Source organism: Rhopalosiphum maidis, chromosome 2, assembly GCF_003676215.2.
Source record: "Rhopalosiphum maidis isolate BTI-1 chromosome 2, ASM367621v3, whole genome shotgun sequence".
NCBI lineage: Eukaryota > Metazoa > Arthropoda > Insecta > Hemiptera > Aphididae > Rhopalosiphum > Rhopalosiphum maidis.
Genome location: NC_040878.1, coordinates 77,792,132 through 77,818,418, shown reverse-complemented (window position 1 = coordinate 77,818,418; position 26,287 = coordinate 77,792,132). Strand labels below are relative to the sequence as shown.

Below are 26,287 nucleotides of genomic sequence, written 5' to 3'. Positions count from 1 at the left end.
ATAGGTAGGTACACGTCTAATATACCTATACACAATCATGTGTAAATGGTATATTATGTGTGTGTGTGTGTGTGTGTGTGCGTGTAGGCATCTATACCTATGCTTTGACGTCATGTACATTTCGTGCAAACAATGTTATAAGCTTTCCGACGATTTGTTCGAACAGACATATTATGCACATGCGATTTTAAACGCCGCGAACGACCGTAAACGCAGATAATATTATTATAAACAGTACACATTATATTGTGATGTAGGTGCTCACCTGCTGCAGCGGCACAAAGTATACAAACCGAATCCGGAATCGCGTGTGTTAATAAGAACCGTCACGACCCGTCCGTCGGAGGAAAACGGTAATTTCTTCTAACGAACGAATCCGGTGTATTAAAAATGTATTCCAAGAATACTGTAGTACCAGCTACTATATGCTGTTTACTATACAATATATAATACTAGAATTTTTAGTCGGGAAATGTTTATATTCAAGGCATATTACACATTTTTATTAAGTATTTGCATTTCAAATACTTTTAGGTTTAAGAAAAATAATAATAACATGAAAATAGTTTCTGACGTTTCTCTAATGCAATTGATTTTCAAATAGCCCTTCTACTGTATGTCTATGTATACGTATGTGCGCAATACGTTCCAAAGATTTTCACTAAGAGACAGAAGAACAGACACTACTACTTCAACTGATGCCATAATTAGGTACGTGATTAAACTTAATCATACTCTTTATTATCATATAATGAACAAAGAAGGCATTAACCTATAGTTAACAATGTTGAGCCAAATCAAAAGTCAATTTTTAAAAGTTATAGTCACTACCTACTATGTAAAACTATTTAATTATTTAAAATAGTGAGAAACTTGATTTTTTTTAGTTTTTTTTTTAATTGTTTATCAATAAAAATTTTTACATGAATTTAAAAGACTTGATAATTTAAAGCACAATTTAAAAGACACGATTATTAAAGAATTTAAAAACCTAATTTTAAAATTCACTCGACATTCTTCCCCTTCAATCAATACACATTCACTAAGTGGCTAAAAATATGTTTTTTCAAAACTTTCGATTAGAATTAAAATTTTCTTAGTTGTTTTTTTTTTTCAGAATATATTATGCTAGCTATACCCGAGAATATGGTGTAAAACGAAAATACAAGGAGTTGACCGTCATTAATATAATATCATGTATATTTTATTGCACGTAATGCTATTTTCTAAATATTTAGATTAATTTTTTGATATTACCTATTTTTAAATCTTAAACCTATTTATACTGTTCTGTACGGTATTCCACGTCATATTTATTATTTTTTCTCGTTTTGTTATAATTCAAAAATGAATAACCGTAGATACTTAAAAAGTCAAAAACTTTGAACGTTTAATTCAATGTTTTTACAAGTTTTTATTAACTTAACCTAAATTGTCAGTTCGTCTTCGTTCTGATATTGTTTTCGTGTATAATGATTTCTCATTGAATTCTAATTTAACTAATCTGTTACAGTGACCTACTCGATGACAAATTAAACTCGATTAGCTCATACTGTGCAACAAAGCATTTATCTAATTTTCCCCTCTATTTAATTAAATTGTCCACTTTTGATTACAATAAGTGAAACTATTTGACAATTAACTTGAAAAGCTCATTCATTTTTTGAAGTTATTAAAAATAGCGAGATCAATTATTGAAAAAGTAGTCATCTAACTAATTTGGTAATTCGTTGGTTGTTAGGTCGTTTTGAATTATAACTCGGGGTGGTTTGCGACATTGCGGCCTACTTCGCTGAATTGTTATATTAATGTTTTTCAATAATATTAATTTGCTCTTGTATAGGGCGGTAGACATACACATTTCGATAAATAATGTTCAACACTCGTCACTCAATAATGTATTATTAAAATAAAAGCATTACATTTATATCGGTACGAAAAAATACTTGACGACATTGACGTTAATACAGTAATAAAATATTGTAATCATAATTTGGAAAAATCGTAAAAAAAATTAAAATTTGATTTTAAAAATTTGTATGATTTTAAATCATAACCAGCTTTGGTTATGATGTATAATATACTTCTTAACTGTTGAGACCAAGCCATTTATTTAATGAATTTTTTATTGTGTACAAAATCTTAGCAGAATAGGTAGCGATGTAAGTACACTAGACGTTACGGTGCGTAATCTCGCGAAAACACCTGTTATAAATTATTATTATAATATATTAATTAAGTAGAGAACGCATAACAACGATCGTGTGCTATTAATTAAAAAAATAAAAATACGTATATACCTAGTTTTATAATAAAACATAATAATATGTAATAATGTGAATAAAACTATTATTTTTCTAATATAATATACACGATTTCAGCAGTACCGCGGCAGCAATGGAAGGGACGACCGGTAACCGAGTATTCGGTAGGGGGACTGCAGGGGGATGCATTTCTTTTCGTTATTACATAATGGCCCATCGTCGTTTCGTGTATTCGAATCAGCTCTTACGGTACAAACGCAGACACATACACACACACACACACACACACGTACTGGAGGATATTATAAGTTTCCAGTGGGCAGACACGCCGCGCAACCGAGCAAAACGGAAAAGCTGCTGCACAAGGAACACACACGAGCGCGCCATGCCGTATTTAATATTTATCGAAGAGGCGGTGCAGGTGGTGGTCGTGGAGGTGGACGGAACCACCTATGTATTAATATACCTACATACAATTATATTGAATAGAGACCGCCGGTCGTTGCCAGGCTATATGATGATATACAGGGTGATTCGCCCCGATCATGTCGACTCGGTTTTATTTTTTTTTAATTTAATGACAAATTTAACGTACTTACAAGAACCATGTTTTCAATCGCTTAGATTTTTGTATTCGGTTATAAAGGTAAGAAGTGTTATGTGGTGGTACAAAGTTATTTTTTTAAATGAGAATCGCTCTTTTTCTATGTATAAATTGTTGAGAAGATAACTTTTTTGAAAATGTCGATACGTAAATTTCCAACGAGTATCTATATAATTCCGGAGTTATAAAAAATCATCTAAATACTACAAGGATAAAAGTCCTTATAATAATATATTAGTATAATACTGTAACTATAGTATTTTATCAGGATTGCACTAAATTTAATAAATTATATCAAATTATCAACTGCAAAAACGTATATTTTAATAATTATATTTATTGCAACAACAATATACAATAATATATAAACATTAGACAAACACTAGTTTCGAGCTCATCCGATAAACATTTATTTGAATACGAATGAGTTCATTTACTAAAGGCGGAATTATAAAAAAAATTATTATGTGACACCTGTAAAGAACAATATTATAAAAAATAATAACATATTTAATAGGTACTTTAGGAGGATACAAGATTAATCGTAGTTGTCAAAATTAACAGAAAATAATTATAGATACATTACTATTATATTTACGTACCTAATAAAAACAATACCTATCGGACTTCAAGTTCCAAAATTTTTATGATTTAACGGTACGATTAAATTACAATTATTAATTATTCTTGTTTTGTAACAATCTAGAGATTGAAATATTTACTTATATTTACTTTAAACATATTATATATATTATAGCCTATAGGTATAATGTTTCTCGTGCATAAGTTTAAACTTTAAACTAGAAATACATTACATTTGTTTAATGCATTGTTTGTTTTTCAAGAAATCAAATTTCAACTAACGGATTATAATAGCTTTTTATACGCGTGGGGTATGTATAATATATATATATACAGCTCGAAAATGTCATATGAGAAAAAACCGATTGTGCTTGAGCTAAATAATGAACTGTGAAATCGTTTTAAATGTTTTAATATCAAACGTAATATTTTTAATCAATCGGTACCGACAGAATAATTGTCTAACATTATGGATTATTTACAAAATATAACGGATTCGAAGAAGTTTTAGTTGAAAGTCAAAACAACGCAATAAACGCCAACATATTATGACATTAATATAATGAACAATATACTGTTTAGTATTATATAGCTGTCGCCTGTTTCCAAATATAGGTAGGTCGCAGGTACGACTACGACACGCGCGCCAGAGAATACATGTATCAAACGTTTTTCGACTCGAAGTGCGCGCGCGAACACGCGGGGAAAATGCCGGTCTCTGCGTAACGTAATTGATCTGTACATCCGTTTACTCGAAAAGCTCTCCACGCGATGGCGGTATAGGCGCCGCCGAGATTCTATAATTCAAACGACCCCGCGGAAAACCCCCCCGCTGGATCGGGGTTGAAAACTGGCGGCCAATCGCACCCTGTACAACGACGTTATGCGTCGTCGTCGTCGTCGTCGTCGTTGCTGTTGTATCGCCGTAATATATCCACCGGTGCCGGTGCTTCTGCACGGTGACGCTAATTGCGCCGATACACGCGTTCTGGTCTGGTTCATAGGGGGGAACCACGGGTTCGTGGTCTTCACGGTTCCCTAGGTTTCTGTCGCGCTTCGCGTGTCCTCTCCTCCTGGGCGAGCGGCACACATAACATTACATTATATATTATTGTGTATATGCGCGTTCTCCTCTGCACGACGGCACGTATATTTATATGTGTGCGAGTACGTCGGCCGCACACGCGCGCGAAGCAACCCCTCCCTTCCCCCCCTCCGCCGCCGCCGCTGCGCAGACCGAACGCGGCCAGAGCGCGTCTTCGGGCCGCCGCCCCCCGACAAATTATCACGATGTATACGGCTCACGGTGTAGGTAGGTACTTGTGCCGTCGTCGTTGAACGCGCGCGCGCGCGCGCCCGAGACCGCCCGCCGCGAGTGTAGTACGTCACGCACACACGCGCGCGCGCGCGCGCGTAGCAGCTTTATACGCGTATCGCGCCGCCGCGCGTGTATTATATGCGTATAATATGCCAAAGCATAAATTCATGTATTGTAAAGGGCCCTACCCTTTCCCCGGCTATGCCCGATGTGATGCGTACACGCGGCGGTGGGCAGCGTCGTGTCCCGGCGAAATCACTGCAAGTACACACTTGTTACATAACAGGGGTGGTCAGCGAGAAGAGACTCGCGAGTCACCGGATATATTAATGGATACGGAAGAGCCAAAATGTCTATGACGCGAGCCGCGGCTTGGCCACCCCTCCTGTATAATGCGTATATGAAACATGTTATTAAAGGTACAATTTTTTTGCGTGCGGTTCATTTTGTATATTGGGCGTAGGCGCCGCCTGATCGAATGAGTATATGAATATGGGATTTAGTAATAACAATAAATAAATGTATTTGTATGCCGTATCCGCGAATATTGTCAATTGAACGGATCAAGTCGCGTGATAATATTATTAATAATTCAAAATCAATTGATATCACGCGATATATTACATAATAAATGATCAATAAAAACTTTTAATAGATATTGCCATATTGGTATGGTATAATATAGTGCTATACATATATATATATATGTATATACGGTCGACTATTAACGAAATGAGCAGTTTAATAAATAAAATCACGCATAATGTCGTTGATAATTTTTAAACACTCTGGTGTTGTAAACCCATAGCTACTAGATACATTGTAATTGGTCAATAATTCAATATCACCTATTCCGCATACATTCCGAGTTTCTCGCACAGACCGATAAATTTATCATCAATAATTAAATTAATATCAGAATAAATAAGTTCATCGTAAACAGTCCTCAGTCGGTTACTAATAATGGCTCCTTAACAACTTTATTCGGTTTTCCGTGTGTATTTTCGTTCGCTTTTCTTTTAGAAGAACGTCGCGCGTCGAACTGTTTCTACAGCTAAAGATCTCTTCGCGCTCGGGTCATGACTTCACTCGCCCTAACGGCATCAATAACATTCAACCCAACCGAACCTGACCGCCGATCTTTTATATGATATATCGTATAAATTAATTAATTATGTTTGGTGCACTCTAATTCCGATCTAGGACGCAGAGTTATTTGTACGTGTGCGGCGTGTGCGCATAACATACAATTATTGTACATCTCCCACTACTCTTATTATTATATTATATTATAAAAATTTTATGCGTGTGGAACTCATAATAATGAAAAAAAAATATGTATATGATTTCTCGTTGAAATGTGTATAATACGATTTAGTATAGTGGTAAAAGACGACAGTATAATAATATTATATGGTCTTTTATAATATTTATATAGTCCATTACATTATTATTCTTAATGGAAATACTTTTTCAGCCGTCTTACCGATCCTGTCTTACTTTTACCGCTTGTACGGCGCCGCTCGAGTAGTACAATTATTTTAATCTAAATTTATTTATGCAAAGTGCAGTTTAGGCATACTAAAAATTTTAAAATTCAGAATTTAAATAAAATATCCACGATTGAAGGAGAAAAATGAGAACTGCTGATTCACCAGATGTTGATGTTTTTACATCGGAATTAGTACGAATAAATTTGGCGGAGTTAACACGTGCCCTGTGCCCTACACATTAACGCATAAGGATAATAGAGTATATTGCTCGGAAGCTATGGGACCTGCAATAATTTGAATACTATATTCTTTTAATTAATATTACGAGCTATAAACATTTTATATTTTTTAAGAATGATCCTTGTAAAAAAAACACTAAACTGAATATATTTTAATTTCCAAGTATTCTATGTATTCGATGCAAAATTATTGTTACGGAATATTATCATTCAGAAATATTTAGAAGATGTAGAACGTCCTAACATTTTTTCTTCGAAATATAAAAAGAATAATAATAAATTAATACATATTATTGAACATTTGTAAGTACATAAACTTACTTTCAACTTTTGGTCTACAACCAAAAAATATATAGGGCTCCAACAGCTGTAAGTATACTTAAAATAACCTTAAGTAATAACAATTTCATACAATCCAAATCAAACATTCTTATGTATCGCGGATTTTACATGTCACATATGTATAGGTATCCCATTTGATTTTTAATTACCATAACTTAATCCAGGATTGGACTAGACATAAAATCGACCTTGAAAACTAGAGATTATGTGGAGTTCTATATATAATATTATGGACTCCCTTCATTACAGATATTTCATATATCCTCTTCTTTTTTAATCAGGTTTAGTTTAAACAAGAAAAAAAATTATAACTTTTATAATTATGAATCATTTCACTGTATATTATTTAGATGTATTATATTCTTGTATAGTACTTGTATAATCAACAATGTTAATAATTGTAAATATCAATTGAACTAATTGTTTTAGACAACAGCTCATAAAAAAAAAAAAATTAAAATTAAATAAATGCATTATTAGGATAAAAGCGGCATAAAGTCGGTGTAGATATAATAGGTATATTTAATTTGACAAAGTGTGCAGTGTCATAATATTCACAATCACAACACTGCTGCAGTAATATACTATCGACTCAAGGATCCCAACTTCAGCTGTACCTATTCTTATTTGTGTACACGATTTGTCAAACGAAATATCGATATTTGCAGTGACGCTTCGTTCTGTGTAAATAGATTTATATATATATATATAAAGATCTAACAACAAATTATACACAATATATATATATGAGGACTGACGAGATATGAAAGGCCTCTCCCAAACGAAAATCTCACTCCTCAGCTACGATAATACTATATACCTACCTTACCTACTAATATCGTATATGTTACTACTAAACATAATATACTAATATTTGTAGTTTTAAAGTGGTGTTATCGGGGTGTCAATATATTATAATGACTCAGTGTCTGCAGTGTATACGTTACCACGAAGATCTGACGTATTCAAATGTATAATTTTAAATTTCAATGTAAAATCGTCATATCTTCTTTATACATAATACATACACCCCTTTTGTAAATACACTCACGGAAATCTAGTATAATTTTGTTCTTATAGTTTCCAATTACAGATTATACTACTTTAGCAATATTATCTTATTAAATATTAAAATAAGGCATAGTTTGTAGGTATTATTAATTATTGTATAACCTTTTACACGATAAAAAGGTTAAAATGTTTATAAATGAAACAAATGTAGTATAATATGCCACTAAAAATATAATATATATATCATTTTTTCCCAACTTCGAAAATTACCGAACGGTTCGAATGTATAATGTTGTCGACTTTAACTATGGAGAATATGAACTACTTAAAATATTCTATATAATATAAAATATGACGCAGTATGGAAACCATTTAATTATCCATATAATAGACACCTTTCATAAAAATTAAGATAATAAATATTTGTAGATCCCGAAAATCACATCCACTATAATATAATATACACGTATCGTCTACAATGCAGTCGTCCAGACATAAATAGGCAATAACGGAATTTGGAGTATACTTTAAGAAATAGGGAAAAATCCTTTATGAACAACATCGAAGATTTTAAAATCTCCTTTACAAACATTATTCCAACTGACAATATTTTGAGGGTTATGTCATAAAAACTATTTCATTGCAATACATTTAAAATAAACGAATATCGGACAGAACTCATCAGTTTATTGCATTTAACCTCTCACATATACGCAATGTGCGCCAGAGTGCGTAGTGTGCGTACTTATTTATTTTCGATTTATTAAATAAAACAAGTATTAAGACGTATTATAAGTAACTGAAATGTTGTAAGTCGATTCGTTTTTGACAGATATCGGTTTTTATTTTCGACAGGTTTTTGATCAATATTACACGCATTGGCGACGCGCGACATCGCGACGTTCAACTCGGTCAGGTTCTTCTATTGTTCGATTATGCGATTTACAATTATTGTTATCTATTATTGTTTGTCTGCGTTCCACGAGCAAATAAAACGTTATACATAATACGTCATAGTATAGAGCTGATACGTCCTGTGCAGTATGCACATACACAAGTGTACGGCAGTATCTTTATTCCGAAATTATGGCTGATTAAATCAAAATTACTTTAACGATCGTGGTAACAATTATATAACAAGAGCGTGTAGGTACGCGAGCGAAAACGAGACGAATATCGGTATGCCTACTCACCTAGGTACTTATACCCATACAACAATAATATAATATATAATTCGGCGCTGTTACATTATAACGTTATTACAGTTTACGCGATCAAAACACGTTATTTCCGGGCATCATTTCACATTGTTTCGCTCGCACGGCGGCGGCTAGTTGTCCGTACTACGACTGCCTATATATATATATATATATATATTATTATAATATACAACTTACTATATATATATTATATTATCTACACTAAAATTAAGTGCACGTACGTACACTTATCGTAAATTCAAAAAAAAAGTCTCAAGTTTTGTGCGGGTTTTACTCGAGAAACGATAAAAAAAAAAAAAAACCTTGGATAAGTATAGCTGCAGGTAGGGTACCTACGTATTTACGTATATACGTATATGTGTGTGTGTATAGGTATAGTGAATAATAACATAATACAACATCGTATCGTGCAGCCAGCGTGTGTGTGTTTGAAATATATTTCAGTTCTAGATAATATCTGTTCAGTTCGGGTTGACGAAGACGTTCCATTTCGTGCACAATATTATTGTTGTTTCGTCATAATAAAATAATAATATTATTCATGAAGCGTTTCTGCCGTTGAATCGTGTTTCATCTTTCATACTCGTTTTATATATTATTTATTTATTTTTATTTTTTTTTTTTATATTGTCTCCCCCATTATATTCTAATGGTAATTGTAACATTATATTCGTTTCGTTTCGTGTACGATTTCCATATATGTTTGAGAATTTTTTTTTTTTCGTATATAAGAACAATATAAACTGGAATCGCCGGATGTATAATAATATATGTTTGCAGCAGTGCTGCTTTTGTTATTGACACTTTTTTTTATGGGATAATCGCTCGTTCGTTATAATAATATAATTATTTATATACTTTTATTCATCACAATATTATTATTATATATCTACAAGGTAAAGTACCTTTATGCGTATAGCCGTATAGGAATAATATAACCGAAGAACCAACCGTCGTAACGGTTTCTTATTTCGTTAACACGTCTTGCAGTGGGCACAATCCGTTTATATAATACAATCCGTCTATTTTAAATACTCTGTGTAACTAAATAGTACGTCACTGTCATAACACAATGTACAGGTTTACCTACTAGTTTTACGTTTCTCTTTTAAACGCATTGTTTAACTAAAATTAAAAATATCAAATTAAAGTTGAGCGGGCCGTTATTATTTTAAAAACTGCAGTGGGCAGCGATCGATTTTCATAAATTATATGTAAGATAGCTATATAAACCTATGCGTGCCTCCTGTAGCAGATTAGCATAATTTAATTTTAACCCACATCGAAGACGTATCAAATATTGAAGCTCTCATTATTAAATATTTAAATTTCATTAATTTATAAAATCAGATCAAAACACTCGATGAGCATATTTTATACTTTTCGAGTTTTTATTTTATAGGCCCATATTAATGTTGAATGATTTTTATTGTTTTTAGCAAAATATATTTTAATCAATACATTTTAAAATAATATATTTCGCAGTTTTCAAAATCAGTAAGTTTTGAAAAACATCTTTTCTGCTAGTAATTTGTTTATATATACGCCATAGCCACTCATAATATTGTCGTGCTGTATGTATAACTAAAATATTGGGAGCTCAAAAGATTTACACATCCCAATTTTTCCCTACATACATAACTACATTTCTTAGCCTATAGGTGCTTCATCAATTTAATTAAATAAATGCTATTTAAAATAGAAATTAGTAAATAATTTTAAAATTGACCATCTATAGATATTGTTATACAATTGACATTTGAATAGAAAAACAAAAATTAATTAAGCCTTTACTTGGGCATACATACTTGTATAGGTACCTTTTATAGTATAGTATTTTCTAGTTTTTCTATTAGTAGTTATATTAATAATTCCCCGCGATAATAGAAACTTGAATTTTGGTTTTGTTCCAGTTCGCAGCGCTGTAATTATAATAATTAAATTTAGGTACTTCGACATGAAAAAATAAGTGTATACTACAACAACAATAATAATAATAATAAATTTAATTTTTTTAATTAATATTATATTTTGATTTACGATTTACTTTTGTTTAAAATGCGAGTTTTCGGTTTTTACAACGTCGCGGAAATGTTGCAGGTAATAAAGTGCGTGGGCTGAAATGTGTTTAATTCACATGGTTGGAATTAAAAATTCCTCTCTCATTCCTTTACTCGCTCTCTCTCACTCACTCACCCGCTACATTAGCGGTGTGTAGTGTGTTTTCTATAGTCCATATTAAGCTAATGTAATTGCTTTATTAATTGGTTACGGCTAAATTGAATTCAAATTATAATACATCGTAACTATATTATTTATTTTCTAACAGGTAACGGCACGAATACCCAGAGGACCAGTCAAACGTGTTTACTCACGCGATGTTGGCTTGTACATGGTATTTACAACGCCATCTATCAACGACAAATAGTTTCATTCAACATAATATTGTAAATACCTAGGTACTAAATTATTTTACCAATACCATTGATTTTATAGTACAGGGTCCGGCAAAAAACCTCCTTTATTTAGAAATAGCGCTGCGTGAGTTGTGGTGGTGGTACAACAGTGGAGAGGGTATCGATGGATAGTGGTATACGTGCCATTTTCAGTAAATGTAAATATGTAATGGCAAGGAACAAAAAATAAACGAAATAAAAACCAGCAAAAAATAACGAAAATAAAACGTGATTTTAAAAAAAAAAATCTAAATTTAAATTTTTTAACGTGATCACCCTGTGATTACGTTCTTTGGTGATATTTAAATGAGGCACAGTGTGCGATCATCGCCCCACATCCCTACAAGCACTTGAGGAACCAATCACCAGGCATTGGCTTCCACTACACCAGCAATGACACGAAGAGTTATGGAAAACTATCGGGAAAGGTTTCGTGAATGTATTAACAATGGAGGACACCACTTAACCGATATAATGCTTAAAATAAATAATTAAAAATAGCATAATATTTATTAGTAAAAAACAAAAGAATTTTTTCTATTTCTTTGTTTGTTTACTTGCAACTACCTCTTGAAAAAATGGAAAGTTTTTTACCGGACCCTGTATATTATAAAATCAATGCTAATAGTTAATACTCAAAGATGGGTGTTAGGCCATTAACTAATTATAAAGTTAACTTTGTTGTAACTTTAAAACTTAACTAGTGAGTTAATTATCTATTTTTTTATTAATAACTCGCCTAGTTTAAAGTTCAACGAAATTGAGTAAGTACACCTAATATTAGCTCTTTCCTAAAAAAATGCATGATTAAAATATAATTCATTTGAAAAATTATACTGATTTAATATAGCGTAATACCTATAGTATACTTTATATTGACGTTTTTTTTTTTAATTTTATTTTTTTAAATATTTTTAGTTTCATTTTAAAATCATATTTTAATTTTAGGTATACTCAATTCAAAAATTTAATAATAAAAAAATCAGATATTCCCCTTACATTTTCAATATGTAACAATTTAACTTTATCTAGTTGATTTGAAAAATAAAATTGATCCGTTAATCTAAGACCATATTTATACAGATAATTTTACTGTAGACTGTAATTACAATTAATTCGTTTTGTACAATTAATATAAGGGATAAATAGTCGTGGTGGTTTGGACGTCAAAAAAAATTATGTATATAATATATTATATCAGTCAACAAAATTAATAAGTTATTTATATTATTTATAGTTATTATAATACGTCAAAAATGAATATAAAAAATTTAAATTTACAAATAATTTAGATACTATATAAAATATTAAAATAAAAATACATCTAAAACAAATTTTTTTTGAATGGGTACGCTAAATACATGAAACCATCATTCAATAAAACTTTACTAGCGCATTTGAGTTAATTAACGCTATTTTACATGTACAGTGTACACTTGTACACAATTTGTACACGACTAAGTGACTAACACGATTATAAGTGTATATTGTCGTGTATAGTATATACACGGTATATACGGTATATATCACCGTGTTTCGATAAAGTGTGATAGAAACGGTTGTATTTCTAGTAATTACTAATTACGTTACATATTATATTGTTATTTTTATAATAGGTACTTATATAATATTGCCAAAAGCCCAAAACGATAAAATTCAATAATAAGCTATAAGGTTTTATATAATACGATACTATTTAAACGTAATATCAACGGTTTTACAATTTATAAATATAAATAAACCAGAACTATTAATTTTTCTTTGTATATATACTTTGATACTGATATATTTAATAATATTATTTTAAATTGTACTACAAATATTTTTATTGATCGATTTATATATTTCTTTTTACGTCCAAACGGCTTCGTCTATTTGTCCTATATTGAATAGATCGCATTTTTTAACGCCGTATAAAATTATTTTAAATGAAAATTAACAATAATAATTATTTCTATTTCATTTATTTAATAATTTAGTTAACACAAAAATATATAGGTGATTGCCTAACAGAATAAACCACTACAGCTGGTGTATAATAAAAGAGTCTTATAGAGTTATAGTTATAGGATGCATTTTAAACAAAATACTTAGTTCTTATTTAAAAAAATAACCTAAAAAATACTATAATATCATAAATGAGTAAGTGAGGCCATAAGCTCTAGCTGATGATTAGAAAAAATGTAATCAATTTCTTTTTAACAATGTTTAGTTACTATTTGCCTCCGTATATTAACTTAAATATCTTGCTTGCTAACTATTAACTCATTACTTAAAGTCTTAAACCCAATTTAATTTTTTTATTAAGAGGACGCCATACCCGCATGTGTTGTTTCTGTCTTACTAATGTACATCATGACAAATTTTCGTTCAGCAGAATACATTTCATGATGTTGGCTTTAATATTAGAGTAAATTTACCTATTATCGAATTTAAAGGTAAGAATATTATCTAGACAATGACATATGCTTTTATTGATATTATCATTTTAAAGTGAGTTATGAACATTTTAAAGTTGTAATATTTTACATAGCTATAATTCACTTTAAAATAATAATATCAATAAAAGCATATGTCATTGTCTAGATAATATTCTTACCTTTAAATTTGATAATAGGTAAATTTACTCTAATATTAAAGCCAACATCATGAAATGTATTCTGCTGAACGAAAATTTGTTATGATGTACGTTAGTAAGACAGAGACAACACATGCGGGTATGGCGTCCTCTTAAGTTTTATTGTAATATTAGTATTTATAATTGATGACACTATGACAGTATTAATATAATAGGTATCTAACTTACCTATGTTATTAATTTATTTTTGTTTTAATATTCACTTAAAACAACACCTCGGTGCGACGGTGCACCTTCTGCAGAGTACAGGAAGGCGTACATTCGTAATTATATGGTCAGGAATAATTAGGATAGCTTAGGGGTCATCAACTTCTCACCAAAATGTCAAGAAAATTGTTTTTGCGATGTGTAGGTGTATCTTCAGCCAGTATTCAACAGTTTATCTACATCTATATATATGATACTATTATGGGATAAGATGATTACGAGGATTTATTAATATTTAACGCCATTCGTCAGCCACTGTACATATCACAATATAATATTATTAATAATATTATAGTGTGTATAAAACATAGGTATCGTGTAGGTTACTAGTTACACATCGCTTACGTGCGTCGTGTGTGTATATATATAATATGTTACCTACCTATTATATACTTGTAGCAAAAACAATTTCACGCAGATCAGTCATCAATTATCAGCAAGTGATTTTAGAGCCAAGACACCTACCTATTATATTATGAAAGTCGAAGAAAACAGTATTTTTGAGGGCATGTTGTATTATAGTCGTTTTTTTATTTATACTGTATGGAAGTAATGCTGTACGTTTTTGTGAGATTTGTTTTTTTCAGTTGGTACTTATATCGATTATTGGTAGGTACCTACACTTATTTTATTACTGACACGATATCTACGTCAGATCACTTCTTATATATTATGTTAGTTGGGTATTGTTATTAATATCAATAATTTTTTTTTATGGTTATTTTTGTTGTTATATTAAGTCATTGTTAAAAATTTTTTTTTAGTATATTTTTAAATAGCTTTTAGGTTATCAAGTCTTGTATTCTAAGTACCTAATAGGTAACTATCTAAGCTCCTACATTACTTTTGTGGTTTTTATTTAGAATGTATCTAGTATCTATATAAACATTAAGTGAAGGTCGTTTCAAAATACCGATGTATTAATAATAAATTAATGAATAAATAATAAACAAATTAATATCTAATGAACAAAATAACTTAATAATTGTATAGTCTTTTTTAGAAATATATGGAATAGGTAACAGAATGCAGAGGTTTTACAATTTTCAAGGTCTGTAGATTTTTGAATCATCAAAAAAATCTCTACGCAGCACACGCTACAATGATCCAGCCACATTCAATCGTTCAAAAAATGGTTAAGTATACGCCCTCACTGCGCATACCAAACACGATTTATGTTAAAAATAATAAATAATTCCTATACATTATAATCAAACCTACTACCTAATACTACTCACCTATATAAATATATAATATTATAGATATATATTTATTTATTGCGTGCTTGTAAAATATCGATTATAAAAAAAAAAACTACGAAGGTAATCTAATATAAATATATATTTACAACACGAAAAGAAGTCATAGCTACAGAAGTTTCATGCATGTTTGGACCCCAAAATGTATTTAAAAACCTAGAAATTTAATTTTTTAATCGTTTTATTGTATAAAATTAAATATAAAATTCTAAGTAATAATCGGAGTAGGTACAAAATTGAAGACTGGAGCAATTTTTTACTACACCAAAAAGTGCAGATGACAGGAAAATAGTAAAAACACATGTACACATATCATCGTAAAACCAATTGTTCCGTTCAAAATTTAAAATAACAATTTTAACTTAAAGTATTTGATACCTATTCTTGTCGTGTGCTAACTGCATACTTGTCGTTTAATTACCACGCATCTAAATGGTCATTTCTAACGATTTGACGGTGATGATGATTAAGCTTTATCTTAACGATGTTACTTCTATATTAATAATATAATACTGTGTCTAGCAATAATAGAGATTATAGTCGGAAACATATGAGATAATTAGTTATAATTTAGTTCGTGTTGTAACACATTTGAATGTGTTTTAAGAGACATTGAATTATTTTGTACTTATAAATATAAATAATAAAAATAAAAGTATTTTTTAATACGTATTGATTATTGGCATATATTATAATATACTATATATTTTTTTATAATTATTTTTATATGAGTACTTCGTACCTATCTATTTTTTTTTTAATTTAGGATTAAATTGTGTTGTGAACACATGTATTATTGAATTACTATTATGATTTTATATTATTAAATAATATACTATTATTCTACGTTTACAAATGTATTCACATTTTAATTAAGTTTAAAAAGTATGTGGTAAACCTCATAAGTCATAATATGTGGTAAACCACATAATATGTCGTATAGAACTATATAAGCATATGTGTGGTAGATATATACTATATAATATGACATGTAGAAACGTGCGGTAGTCTGCATATGACAATAATACAAATAATATTTAAATGAGAGATGTGTTTGAAAAAGAGTACTCTGAATCTGAAACATGTGTTCCAATGCCATGACCATGAATATGATTTTATATTAAATTATTTTAAATGTTTAACAATTTAAAACCAACACTGGAACTGAAATATTATAATATCATTCAATCAGAGGTGTTCTTAATCTTTTATTTTGTGTATAACCCATATGTTATGTATATACTGAACTATTCGTGTACTATAATATTATGTAATTATATAACAATTTCAAAACGAAACCGTTAAAAATAATAAATTAGTAAAATATTATGAAAATGTTTAATGCATTTGTAAGTGGTATATGTGTATCACCAGTGGTACGCTATACCACACAATCTACAAACCAATTGATATAATAAACTTATAATAAAATTTGATTTTTGGAACACATTAAATTCTCTAATCGCCAATCAAATAATGACCATGAGTTTATAAAAATTGTATAATCGATGAATCAAATTATTTATATGCTGCACCAATATAACATTGTTGAGGGACACTTCGTCACTCTCAAAGCAGAGGAAATGTTAAAATTCAAAAAGACAAAATATAGATGTGTAAGAAATTTCAAGGATGATAAATGATAATAATTGATAATAAATCAACTACTTATACTGTCAATACTCATTATTGATTATATAATAGTCTCTTCTATAACCAATGCTACTGTATATATCTACATTGTGTCACTGTATAAATAAGTAGGTATTAAGTATACAATGTATTCTTGAAAAAATGTATTACAATAATTATTTTATTCGACATATTATACGTGAATTTACAAAATATAATTTTATGTTATGTGTCTATTAAACTATATTTATAATAATACGATTCAATAAAAAAAAGGTCATGTTATTATAGAATACAAATGTTTAAATAGGTACAAATATACAAATATTTTGTTACTTAAATAGTTGATACTTAATATCAATAAAAATAAATATGTTATATTTTATCAACTATGAAATGTAATGTTTTCAAAATACGCATTTTAAAAATGTTACTTTGAAATTTGAATGCACATACACCTAGCACCTATAAACAAATATAGTTCTTTTTTTTTATTAAATAACGAATTTAAACTAGGTACTGTTATATCTTATATAAAATATTTTTGAAATATACCTATGATAAACATCGTAGGAACATAAACAAAATATAAGATATATAGTATAAATTGTGCATACGAAATACATATAAATATTTATAAATGTTTCATATTATAATTATAAAAATTCTAAATTTTTTCATTTCATTTTATAACAATGTTTTGAGCGTTTTCGCATTATTAATTTAGTTCTATTTCAACTTAATAATTGTTATAAATGTCTTCTATCCTTTCATTACTTTTTTATTTAACCGGTAATCTGGCGGTTTACAATCGCCCCTTATTAGCATGTATAGGAGGTTATTTTTCTTTATGTAGGCACCTAGGTATTATTATTATTATTTATGTGAAAATACCAAATGAACATTATTAAATAACGATTTGTATAATGTATCTAATATTTATATTATTTCTAACTTAGTAGTTTATAGTTTTATACGTAATAATATATTAGTATATTAATTATTATAAATACAAATTATACGAAGTGGCACGCTGTCGCGGACGTGTCAGTTGACCGTCGATAATCGTTGGGTCTTGGGCAGTTGTTGTCGTTGTTGATACTGTTGACAGACGACAGTTGACGGAGATCTGTCAAACGATTCAGGTGTTTGCCGCTGTGAGTTTGTCTTAATTAATATTAGAGTAAAGTGTATTCGGTATATATTATTTTCTTATTAAACTTCGAAAAGTTAACAAAACCATTTTTATTGTTATGTCACTCGCAAATCGAATACAGGTTAAAATGCTAAATGTTTTATAATTTGTGACAAATGTTCTTTTAATGGAAGCAAAATATCGTTACCACTAACTTATGATGATTTATAATTATTTATATAGGACCAGATAATAAGTTAGAAGTATTTGAACGGGATAACTCGTAGACTATTATTATACTGTTATGGAAAAACTGTTTCAGTGAGTTTCACGAATATGATGAGTGATGACTAGATTTTTAGATAAGAATATAAGTTACGATATTTGTGAATAATTTCTTTTCCGATAATTACAGAAACATTCATTGTTTTAAAATAATTGTTATTAAATATTAATTTAATTTAACGTAACGATTTTTCCGTTTTACGCTTTTGCCGGATAATAGTACGCCACTAATTGAACATAGTGTCAATAGTTTGTAGGTTATGTATCTAACATTTAGTCTAACAGTTCCCGCCATTTCAATTGTTATTTGTTTACCTCGGACGAATCGTGGTACGGTATCCATTTACACGAGTCGCGCAACAGGCGTTCGATTACGCGGGCACGACGTCGAATTCGTTTTCTGTTTTGCCGTCTATTAATTCTTTATCGCTTTTTTATGGATACCTTTAAGGCTATAAATTAGTAATTACAAATTTTGCTTTTCATTCTGAAGTATTTTGTCCATATCTTGTTTGTTGTTTTGTGACGAGCATTCGGTGTATACTGCTGGAGTAAAATGTCCGACGTGAGTAGAATTTATTTATTGTTTAAATACTATTTCATTATTATGTCCTAATAATCATTACATTTCGATTTATAGAGAGATTTCAGCAGTCCGGAACCATTCAACGATGCGGATCTTGGAGGTGCCGATGACACATCGCCTGTACGTAATTTTGAGGACGAAGTGTTGAGTGAAGGTGACGTTTTGAGTTTAAGTCAGTTTGATGACCCAGAGGAAGAAGATGGAGAAGAACTGTTTGGCGATAACTTAGAACGGTAAGGTTCCGATATTTTTAGATTTTGTGCTTAATTTCTCAAATTAATTAATTTATTGTTTAGGGATTATCGCCCGATACCGGCTCTCGATCGCTATGATGGTGGTGAATTGGACGAAGATGATTATGATGCAATGAGTCCGGGTGCCAGAGCTGCGGCTGAAAGAGAGTTACAAAGACGTGACCGAGAAGAAGGAACTGGTCGAAGAGATGCTGATGATATACTTTATGGTTTGTATTTCCTTAACACTACAATAGTTTTTCACATAGTTTAATGTTATGTTCTATTTAAGATGAACATGATGATGATGAGGCATCAAGAAAAAAAAGACGTATGGCTGAAAGAGCTGCTACTGGTTTTATTGTTGATGATGAAGAAGATGAAGAAGTTTGAATTTTTTATAATTTTTTGTTTTTTCTTATTTATTTTATTTTGTTTTTATTCTATAGATGATTGAATCGATTGAAAATTTACAAGACACTAAAGGACATACAGTTGCTGAGTGGGTAGCCATGTTAGGTCCAAAGACAGAAATTGCAAACCGTTTCAAAAATTTTTTGCGTAATGATGTCACTTCCAATGGTGCTTATCTTTACAAGGATAAAATCAGAAGAATGTGTGAGAGTAATTTATGCAGTTTGGAAGTAGAATTTACCAATTTGGCCAATAAACAACATACGCTGGCACTGTTTTTGCCTGAAGCACCTTCAGAAATGATAAGTATATTCAATGAAGTAGCCAAAGACTTAGTTTTATCCATGTATCCTCAATATGGCAGAGTTACCAGTGAAATATTTGTAAGGATTACAGATTTACCACTTATTGAAGAAATTCGTACTTTCAAGTAATTGATTAAAAAAAAACAAAAAATAATTTTTAGACAATTGCTTATTTTAAATGTATTTTTTTAGAAAAATTCATTTGAATCAATTGGTTAGAACTCGTGGTGTTGTAACGTCAACTACAGGTGTATTTCCTCAACTTAGTATTATTAAATACGATTGTTCTAAATGTGGTCATGTTCTTGGGCCTTTTACACAGTCTCAAAGTCAAGAAATTAAGCCTGGTTCATGTCCTGAGTGTCAAAGTACTGGGCCATTTATGGTAAGTTGATAAAAAATATAGTCTTAAGTTTATTGTTTTTATAGGTTATTTTATGTTATTTTTGCATTAGGTTAACATGGAACAAACTTTATATCGTAATTATCAAAAGATTACTATACAAGAGTCTCCTGGCAGTATACCACCAGGCCGTATACCACGTAGTAAAGATTGTATTCTTTTAGCCGATCTATGTGATCAATGCAAACCTGGTGATGAAATAGATGTAACTGGAACATATTCAAACAGTTATGAAGGATCTTTAAACACGGGAAATGGATTTCCAGTATTCGCTACTGTTATTATGGCAAATTATTTAATTATAAAAGACAATAAACATATAGTTGAGTCTCTTACTGATGAAGATGTTTCACAAATATTGAAATTGTCTAAAGAACATAAAATTGGTGAACGTATTGCTGCATCTATTGCTCCGTCAATTTATGGACACGATTATATCAAAAAAAGTTTGGCATTAGCATTATTTGGCGGAGAACCAAAAAATCCAGGTTTGTTTAATTTGAATTAAACAATTTTGCATTACTTTATTAAATTTTAAATATTTTTAAAGATAAATTATTTTATAGTCTCATTGATATTTATATAAATTGTTCAAATGTTTTATCTAAAAACACAAATATGAAATATTAACTGGTGGTATATTTTTCATTCAAATTCTATTAATTCTAATATTTAAAAATCTTTTAAAGCTTAAAATTTATATTATATTATTTTAATAATATTTATTGTTTTATGTTAAAGGTTAAGGTGGAATATTAGATCTGAAAAATGTCTAGTTTGTGATTCAGTTTATATAAATTATAATTCAATTTCAACTTTATACTTATTAATTAATAGTATGATTAGTATGTTAGTTATTTATTAAAATTCATTTTTTTAAATAGGTGACAAACATAAACTTCGTGGAGATATAAATATACTGTTGTGTGGTGATCCTGGAACAGCAAAATCCCAATTTTTAAAATACATAGAAAAAATAGCTCCACGTGCTGTTTTTACTACCGGACAAGGTGCTTCTGCTGTCGGTCTTACAGCTTATGTTAAACGTGATCATCAGTCTAGGGAATGGACATTAGAAGCAGGTGCTTTAGTTTTAGCTGATCAAGGTGTCTGTATTATTGATGAATTTGATAAGGTAAGTGAAAGCAAATAAATTAAATCACAGTTTGCTTTAAATAATACAATTATTATCTACTTTAAGATGAATGATCAAGATAGAACTTCAATTCATGAGGCTATGGAACAACAAAGTATTTCTATATCTAAAGCTGGTATTGTGACCTCATTACAAGCAAGATGTTCTGTTATGGCAGCAGCTAATCCAATTGGTGGACGTTATGATCCGGCAATGACTTTTTCTGAAAATGTATGTGTGCATTTTTTTTTGTTAGGAGCATTAGTATGCTTGAAGGTTTAGTTATTAGTTATTGGTTGAAGATACCAACAGGATATTGGTAAAGCATGTAATCTACTAAGCACTTTTAGGTTTGTATTTGACTTATCGGGAAATAAAAAAATGTAGGTCAACACTAAACATGGGTAAAAAAATATAATTAAAATTCAATTTTTTTAATTATCTATTAGGTACATTAATGTCAAATATATTTTTTTTATTTCTTTTATAATGTAATATAGTATTAGCATTGATAAAAAAATTTAATTAAATTAAAAAAAAAACATTTTTTAATATTATTTAATACATTAAATTAAAAAATGTGGTATCCTTGAGTCCAAAAAAATTATACAATTAATATATGTAAAAGTAAATGAAATATGTTAAAAAAAATTATGATTGCTTACTACCACTTCAACAAACATGTATGAATACATTTTTGCGATTATTGAATGATACAAATATTCAATTAATTGGTATGATAATAGATTTTCATTGGTCTCATGCATTTTCGCAATCTTAAATTTGAAATAAGATACTTTCTTTTTCTTTTTTTTTATCATTCACTTAAATTAACATTAAACTGCATTTGAAAATGTCAGAAGAATTTGATATAGCAATTAGTAAGGTACGATTAACCCAATAAATCACACACACTTTACCAATGCCATCAAAATATAAGCCATAGTCCTTGTATTAATGACCATGACGTCTCTTAAAGTTTCTACTATGTCCAGTTTGAAGGGGAGGGTAATAATATCCTCTTTCTACAGACAATTGAGAGATAACACCAGTGGCTAAGTTTGAATTGACAGTGGTATGCTTTAGAACTGTATACTTGTACATTCTGCCTCTCATTCTTATTTATGAATTCAATTTAACAAATCAAAATCAATAAATTGTTTTTCATTTTGAAATCTATTTTTAGGTTAATTTATCAGAACCTATTATGTCAAGGTTTGACATTTTATGTGTTGTACGAGATGAAGTTGATCAGGTTAAAGATAATCGGCTTGCTACATTTGTGGTACAGTCTCACATGCGTAACCATCCTTTAAGCAAAGATAAAGAATTGGAATTAAGAAATCCATTTTCTACTACTGATATGGAACCAATACCTCAAGATTTATTAAAAAAGTATATTGTCTATTCTAAGCAAAACATTCATCCTAAACTTCATCGTATGGACCAAGACAAAGTAGCTAAAATGTATAGTCAACTGAGACAAGAGTCTATGGTGAGTAGAATAGTGATTACTAAATATTAAAATTTTAACTCGACTAAGTGCTATCACCTGTATATAATTTCTATGATGTTCATTCAAGTTTTCTCACCCCATTTAATCTTTAAAATATAATGTATTTATTTCAATTACATTTTTTTGGGATTTTTAAACATTATATTTAAAAACTATATTATTGAATACTTTGATTTTTTTATTTCATTTAATGAGATGTGGCATGAACCAATTATTTTTTTTTTAATGAATAACAGCTACTTTTATTAAGTATATGATTTTTTTTGTAAATCTTGATGTGACTAAATGGTGTTTTGAACAAGTAACTTCTTAGTTTTTAAATGTTAAGCACTGAGAATAATGATTTTTAACTCTAGAGCACACGCTTTATGGTCAATAGAAATGGCTTTTAGAATTTTGTTCATTGCTTCAAAAATACGAAATATTAACCTAACCCAACCTAGGTACCTTCTAATTAGGTGATAAACTAAAATTATATACAACTCCCAATTGTGTATAATTTTATATCTGTACCTACTACAGAAGGATTCAAAGTCCATTATCTATTCATTATATATTTATTATCTAAAAGACTGTGTACGTGGTATACTGTGATATAACCTTATACGAGTATGTAATAACATTAATATGAAATTTTAATTTGTTTATATTAAGTATCAATTAAAGCATTTGAAATTTATTTATTTATTTAAGAATAGTAAAATAATGATTATTTAAATTTATCAAGTTTTAATTGATATATTTCAATATACAGTCAAAAAGACCGTGTGCGTAGAATCTCGTGAATATTTTTGAAGCGTGCAATCTAGGGTTAAGAAGTGTTACTTTTGCTTAAAATATAAAATAGTTGTAACACTAATCTAATATTTTTTACAATATTGTTGATTTTTAAAAAGTATAAAATGTTAATGGATTAATACTAATAATTAACATCATTTTAAAGTCTTTTTAACAGTTAAATTACCAAAATTACTTGTAAAAATTCTGTTTTATTTTTAAAATAATTTTTCTAAAAATCAATTTGTTTAATAATTATCAGAAATAAGAATATTCATTATTTTAAAAAATATGGTTTTTAATAATGTCCAAAAATTAATAAAATCAAAATTAGAATAAATTTATTAATATATATAATAATAATAACTATAATGAGGTTGGTGAATTTTGAATATGTATTTGGAATTGGATGTTTAGAAACTGAAAAAATATTGTTTATAATTAGACATATTTTAAACTACAGTTACTTTAGTCTTATAAATTGTAGGCATGTGTTTTCCTAATTATTATAAAGTTACCGGACATAAAATATTTTATTAACTATAGCTTTTTTAATTTGTTTATTATTACTATAAATAATATTTCTTTCTATATACCACTAATTGTACTAATTATTTTATATATTATATATAAGTATTTTATTGCCTTATGATATGTTTTGTGTTTTTAAGTATATAAACAAATTTAACTTATAAAATTTTTTTTAATAATTTTTGGCACTGTTATACTTGAAAAATGTGTATTTTATTTATTTTAATTCATATTCATGTATATTTAATATAGATGACTGGAAGTTTGCCCATTACAGTCCGTCATATTGAAAGTATGATTCGTATGGCAGAAGCAAATGCTAAAATGCATTTAAGAGACTATGTTCAAGAAGATGATGTCAACATGGCTATACGTATAATGTTAGAATCATTTATTGAAACACAAAAATACAGCGTCATGAAAACAATGAGAAAAGTAATTGAATTTAATAATATACTTATTTATATAATATAAAATTAAACTAATTATTTTACTCTTTATCAAAATTTATAGACATTCCAAAAATATTTATCATTCAAAAAAGACACCACCGAGCTTTTGTACTTTATATTGCATCAAATGGCAACCGATCAGTTGGCTTACATTAGGGGTATACACGGTGTCACAGTTAATACAATTGAAATACATGAAAAAGATTTCAAAGACAAAGTAAGATATTAAATATTTTTTATACTAATCTTTCCTTTACGATATAAGCTTAAAATTTAATTTTATACATTTTTATAGGTAAAACAGATAGATATACATGACTTAAGACCATTCTTTGAAAGTAAATTGTTCAAAAATAACAATTTTGTGTATAATGAAAAGAGACACATGATTATACAAACCTTACTTCTCGGCGAATAAATCTATATGGTTAGTGTCTATTCAGTGTTTTCAGTAAATCATTGTTAAACTAATTTAGTTTTACAACTTTCGATGTGAATTATTATTTATATTTTAATATTTTCCATTTTATATTTTTATGTATGTATCTGGTAATAGTGTACCAATTTAAATTTATTTTATGTATATTTTTTTTTATTTATTACAAATGGTCAAAGATCAATATGTTATATATTCAAATTAGTTGTATCAGTACTTGTATGTTATTATTCAAATCTTGATGTACTAAAAATTTGTCATATAGATATTTTGACAAAATTTTTAAATTGTGCATGTATATTATGTTGTATTACAAATCATTTTTTCATAGTTATGTACATAAAAAAGCTATTTGTATAATATTCTATAGGGAATGATTTTTACAAAATTAAATCATTATTATACTTATAAAATGTAGTTTTAATAAATAATTCAAAATTGAAATATGATTTTAATTGTAATTTAAATAAATCAATTAAATTATGGATATAAATTACCACTTGTAACATAGAACACATTAAATTTTGTGGTATTATGACACAAAGACACAAAATTAGAATTTAAACAAATTATTTTAATTTAGAGATTTTGATTTTAATTTCCTGGGAAGAAAAAATTGTCAATATTATTCTGTATTTCATTATACTAATGTTCTTAAAATTTTAATGATACAGATTATACATAATTGATGATTAAAAACTGCCATACATGTGTAATTTGAGCAACTTCAAGTAGAAATTATTGTATTATCTATAATATTTCATATCTATTAATTATTATAATCTAAACTAATGTGTCAAGTGTCAATAGTGCT

The 26,287-nt window shown here is 28.9% G+C and overlaps 1 protein-coding gene and 1 long non-coding RNA gene across 2 annotated transcripts; both read left to right on the top strand.

Moving 5' to 3' along the window:
- The first annotated feature begins 200 nt into the window (after positions 1-200).
- On the top strand, positions 201-12,293 carry LOC113554514. Its single transcript, XR_003405271.1, has 3 exons — positions 201-509; positions 605-711; positions 11,403-12,293. It is a non-coding gene; the product is annotated as an uncharacterized LOC113554514 (long non-coding RNA).
- A 6,612-nt stretch (positions 12,294-18,905) lies between these two features.
- LOC113553753 (DNA replication licensing factor Mcm2) lies at positions 18,906-25,632 on the top strand. The gene is made up of 13 exons (XM_026957255.1): positions 18,906-19,250; positions 19,326-19,504; positions 19,568-19,734; positions 19,797-19,891; positions 19,954-20,348; positions 20,416-20,608; positions 20,679-21,114; positions 21,511-21,761; positions 21,828-21,992; positions 22,948-23,256; positions 24,838-25,020; positions 25,099-25,254; positions 25,333-25,632. The coding sequence occupies exons 1-13, from the start codon at positions 19,242-19,244 to the stop codon at positions 25,453-25,455; spliced, it is 2,661 nt and encodes an 886-aa protein (XP_026813056.1). The 5' UTR covers positions 18,906-19,241; the 3' UTR covers positions 25,456-25,632.
- Positions 25,633-26,287: the final 655 nt, after the last annotated feature.

Coding starts and splice junctions, on each gene's coding strand:
- LOC113553753 (XM_026957255.1), top strand. Junction 20,609..20,678: donor AAAGTACTGGGCCATTTATG/GTAAGTTGATAA, acceptor TTTTTGCATTAG/GTTAACATGGAACAAACTTT. Junction 25,255..25,332: donor AAAAAGATTTCAAAGACAAA/GTAAGATATTAA, acceptor ACATTTTTATAG/GTAAAACAGATAGATATACA.